A 5,000-nucleotide genomic window follows, 5' to 3' on the forward strand; every position below is an offset into this window, starting at 1 on the left:
GCAACCTTGACGTGACAGTTCACCGTCATCGTCGCCGGTCATTCTGACGTCATGTTAAATCACTCTGACGTCATCAGGCAGAAGAAGAAGATTAACAGTAACAACAAGACTCCCCAGCCCTTCCCCGCCCCTTCCTCCACCAAACCCAATACCCCCACTCCCACCGACCACCCCACCCCCACCACCCCCGCCCCCCTCCTCCCTCCCCCAAACTCACCGTGCACGATCCACGGGCGAGGAAGATCTTGACGTCGCCGTACGTGACACGGACGGACCTTGTCCAGGTGACCCTGGTGGCCCTGGGGTTGATGGCCTGGTCATTACACACCACCACGTCCAGGTCCGTCAGGTCAGGCACCGACTTGCACATCTACACACACACACACACACACACACACACACACACACACACACACACACACACACACAGACCAAGATACAGACGGATGGGCAGACAGACTGACAGACAGACAGACAGACACACGCACGCGCGCACACACACAGATATCCATCTGGATAGATAGATAGATAGATTCATGGACTTTTTTTTTAACGTACTTAGGACACCACCTACTAAGCCCCCTACTAACGACAATAATGGCTTAGTCGCTGAGCCAGACTGAGTGAGTCTTCCTCCCAGAGTGGAGACCGCCACCACGTCCCTCCAGCAAGAGCCCCCCATGAATCTGCCGACACTGAAGACATTGACAGGACTCACCCCAAGCACATAAGTGGAGGGGTATCGAAACTGAGGTCACCATGAGAGCAGGGCATGAAAGGCCACAGACTTTGAGACTGTTTTGTCTATATTGATGATGATGGAGGAGGAGGGTGACGATGACGATGTCGATGTTGCCATGGAGGTCCATTCTGGTTTGGGACTGGGTGACAAGGCTGTACTCTACGCTTCCTGTCATAATGATATCCCGGCGTTAACCAGGCCCGAGAGATACAGACACTTGCAGTGTTGGTCAAGTAATTTGAGCAACACACCCAAAGACGCATCCTTGAAGTGGATGACACTCGACTGTGTAGTCCCAGTCTCCCCATTTAAGCCCACAGCACACTCAGCTCTGGGTAGGAGCCGGCCACGGGCAGAAAAATCCACCTCCGCTGGGATTCGAACCCGCGTCCTCCCAGCCGTCAGTCCGCGACGCTAACCACTTCGCCACGGCGGTTGGTTAGATCCATGGACATTGATACAGACAGAAACAGGCACAGATATATGCACACAAAGATACATGGACATGGACACAGACACACAGACGTACGCACATATGCATGCACACAAAGATACATGGACACAGACAGACAGACAGATGTACGCACAGATATACGCACAGAATCATGCACACAAAGGTACATGGACATTGATACAGACAGACAGATGCACGCACAGATATACGCACACAAATGTACATGGACATTGATACAAACAGACGCACGCACAGATATATGCACACACAGACTGATACAAGAGGCCAAGAGGGTTCTCAGGACAGTCGTGTTGGGATGGTTCCCAAAGTCCAACTAGCCCCCAGGGCTGCAGCACTAAGAGCCAGTGCAATCTTGCCTTCTAGTTTGAGAGTCCTTGTCCACAATAGACAAAGCTGTGAATGTTGATCACACAGCTCTCATTGCTGACGGCCCAACTGTGAGCTCACGTCAAAGCAAGTGAGAAATAAATGAACGATACTGATAACACCTACCTTAACCAGATACTGATAACACCTACCTTAACCAGATGGTAGCAGTAAGAAACAAATGAACGATACTGATGACACCGAACCTTAACCAGATACTGATAACACCTACCTTAACCAGATACTGATAACACTTAACCTTAACCAGATGGCAGCAGTAAGAAACGAACGATACTGATAACACTGACCTTGACCAGATGGTAGTAGTGAGAAATAAATGAACGATACTGATAACACTGACCTTAACCAGATGGCAGCAGTAAGAAACAAACAAACGATACTGATAACACTGACCTTAACCAGATGGTAGTAGTGAGAAATAAACGAACGATACTGATAACACTGACCTTAACCAGGTGGTAGCAGTGAGAAACAAACGATACTGATAACACTGACCTTAACCAGGTGGTAGCAGTAAGAAACAAACGATACTGATAACACCGACCTTAACCAGTTGGTAGCAGTGAGAAACAAACAAACGATACTGATAACACTGACCTTAACCAGATGGTAGCAGTGAGAAACAAACAAACGATACTGATGACACTGACCTTAACCAGGTGGTAGCAGTGAGAAACAAACAAACGATACTGATAACACCGACCTTAACCAGTTGGTAGCAGTGAGAAACAAACAAACGATACTGATAACACCGACCTTAACCAGTTGGTAGCAGTGAGAAACAAACAAACGATACTGATGACACCGACCTTAACCAGGTGGTAGTAGTGAGAAACAAACGATACTGATGACACCGACCTTAACCAGGTGGTAGCAGTGAGAAACAAACGATACTGATGACACCGACCTTAACCAGGTGGTAGTAGTGAGAAACAAACGATACTGATGACACCGACCTTAACCAGGTGGTAGTAGTGAGAAACAAACAAACGATACTGATAACACCGACCTTAACCAGTTGGTAGCAGTGAGAAACAAACAAACGATACTGATTACACCGACCTTAACCAGATGGTAGCAGTGAGAAATAAATGAACGATACTGATGACACCGACCTTAACCAGGTGGTAGCAGCATTTCCCCTGAAAGTCGAACCTGTAGCCGTCAAAGGAGTTGTAATGGGGGTCTCCTGTGGCTGAGCATCTGCGGACATCTGTGTGGACACAGTTTGATTTGTGTGTGTGTGTGTGTGTGTGTGTGTGTGTGTGTGTGTGTGTGTGTGTGTGTGTGAATTTATCTTTGTATCTCTCTCTCTCCCTCTCTCAGTCTGTCTCCCTCCCTCTCTCTCTGTCTCTCTCTCCCTCCCTCTCTCTCTCTCTCTCAGTCTCTCTCTCCCCCCCTCTCTCTCTGTCTCTCTCTCTCACTCAGTCTCTCTCACCCTCTCTCTCTTTTTCCCTCCCCCTTCTCTCTCAATCTCCCCCCCCCTCTCTCTCCACCACTCTCTCTCCCCCTCTCTTTCCCCATCACTCTCTCTCCACTCTCTCTCTCTCCATCACTCTCTCCATCACTCTCTCTCTCCATCTCTCTCCATCACTCTCTCTCTCCATCACTCTCTCTCCATCACTCTCTCTCCACCACTCTCTCTCCATCTCTCCATTTCTCTCTCCACTCTCTCTCTCCATCACTCTCCATCACTTTCTCTCCATCACTCTCTCTCCATCACTCTCCATCACTCTCTCTCCATATCTCTCTCTCCATCACTCTCTCTCCATATCTCTCTCTCCATCACTCTCTCTCCATCTCTCTCCATCACTCTCTCTCCATATCTCTCCATCACTCTCTCTCCATCTCTCTCCATCACTCTCTCTCTCCATCACTCTCTCTCCATATCTCTCTCTCCACCACTCTCTCTCCACCACTCTCTCTCCATCACTCTCTCTCTCCACCACTCTCTCTCCACCACTCTCTCTCTCTCCACCACTCTCTCTCCACCACTCTCTCTCTCTCCACCACTCTCTCTCCGCCACTCTCTCTCTCTCCATCACTCTCTCTCCACCTCTCTCCACCACTCTCTCTCCACCACTCTCTCTCCACCACTCTCTCTCCACCACTCTCTCTCTCCATCACTCTCTCTCCACCTCTCTCCATCACTCTCTCTCCATCACTCTCTCTCCACCACTCTCTCTCCACCACTCTCTCTCTCTCCATCACTCTCTCTCCACCTCTCTCCACCACTCTCTCTCCACCACTCTCTCTCCATCACTCTCTCTCCACCACTCTCTCTCCACCACTCTCTCTCCACCACTCTCTCTCTCCATCACTCTCTCTCCATCTCTCTCCATCACTCTCTCTCCATCACTCTCTCTCCACCACTCTCTCTCCACCACTCTCTCTCCATCACTCTCTCTCCATCTCTCTCCACCACTCTCTCTCCATCACTCTCTCTCCACCTCTCTCCATCACTCTCTCTCCACCACTCTCTCTCCACCACTCTCTCTCCACCACTCTCTCTCCATCACTGTCTCACTCAGTCTGCGGTTGTCGGCACTGAGGCACTGTGAGTGGGAGAAGCTCGGGGGGTTGGAGGGCTTGACGTCGCACGTGAAGCCCGTAGATGTCCCCCGGCACACCTTGCCCACAGCGTCGCACAGCACGCGGTTACTGCGCACGTTACACCCGTTGTTTCCTGCAAGGGAGGAGGAGGAGGAGGAATCATGAACACTGCTTTAACAAAAAAAAGTGGATGCAACAGCATCCGCAACACCCATACTGCCTACTGACAAGGCGGCCACAACCGCCCAAACCACCATTTGCAAACACTGAATTCTGTATTGGTCACTCAGCACGGTGCCCCTGTGGGACTGACAGCCAGACAACAGATCACCTGCTGCAGTCCTGCCCCTCCATGAGGTGCTCAGGAAGAGGTACTGGCCTGACCCAACTCCAGTGACCCGGAAGCTCTACGGCTGTGTGGAGGACCTGCAGTGTACAGCTGCCTTCATCGCTGAGACTGAGGTGTCCATGTGAGGAACGAGAACAAGAAGAAGGAGAAGAAGAAGAAGCAGAAGAACACTGGATTTGCCTGTGACTGCTGAAAGGTGCCTTTGGTTCTTCTTCTTCTTCGCTCGTAGGGTGGAAAGGGCGAGGGAGGGGGGCAAGGGAGGTCAAGGGGTTGGGGGGTGGGGGGGGGATACCGGCTACTGTGGGATTCGAACCAGTGTTCTCAGTTCTCTCGGTTCCCAGGCGGACCGGACGCCTTACCACCAGGCCAACACTCCTCTTCATACATTGAAAAAGAAGCAGAAGATCATACACGCACGTCAGAGATCCTGTGATCCATGTCAGCGTACGGTGGGTTACGAAAACAAGACCATACCCAGCATGGCTGCCTACATG

At 50.8% G+C, this 5,000-nt stretch overlaps 1 protein-coding gene across 1 annotated transcript in view; it reads right to left on the minus strand.

Annotated features, from left to right (window-relative positions):
- LOC143276638 (uncharacterized) overlaps window positions 1-5,000 on the minus strand; it is a 109,722-nt gene that overhangs the window by 79,044 nt on the left and 25,678 nt on the right. The window contains exons 12-14 of the mRNA XM_076581256.1: window positions 4,132-4,290; window positions 2,720-2,817; window positions 218-370 (exon numbers count right to left, since the gene is read on the minus strand). Coding sequence (XP_076437371.1) covers window positions 218-370; window positions 2,720-2,817; window positions 4,132-4,290 — 410 coding nt within the window. The remainder of the gene's footprint in view (window positions 1-217; window positions 371-2,719; window positions 2,818-4,131; window positions 4,291-5,000) is intronic.

This window comes from Babylonia areolata, chromosome 32 (genome assembly GCF_041734735.1).
Source record: "Babylonia areolata isolate BAREFJ2019XMU chromosome 32, ASM4173473v1, whole genome shotgun sequence".
Taxonomy (NCBI): domain Eukaryota; kingdom Metazoa; phylum Mollusca; class Gastropoda; order Neogastropoda; family Buccinidae; genus Babylonia; species Babylonia areolata.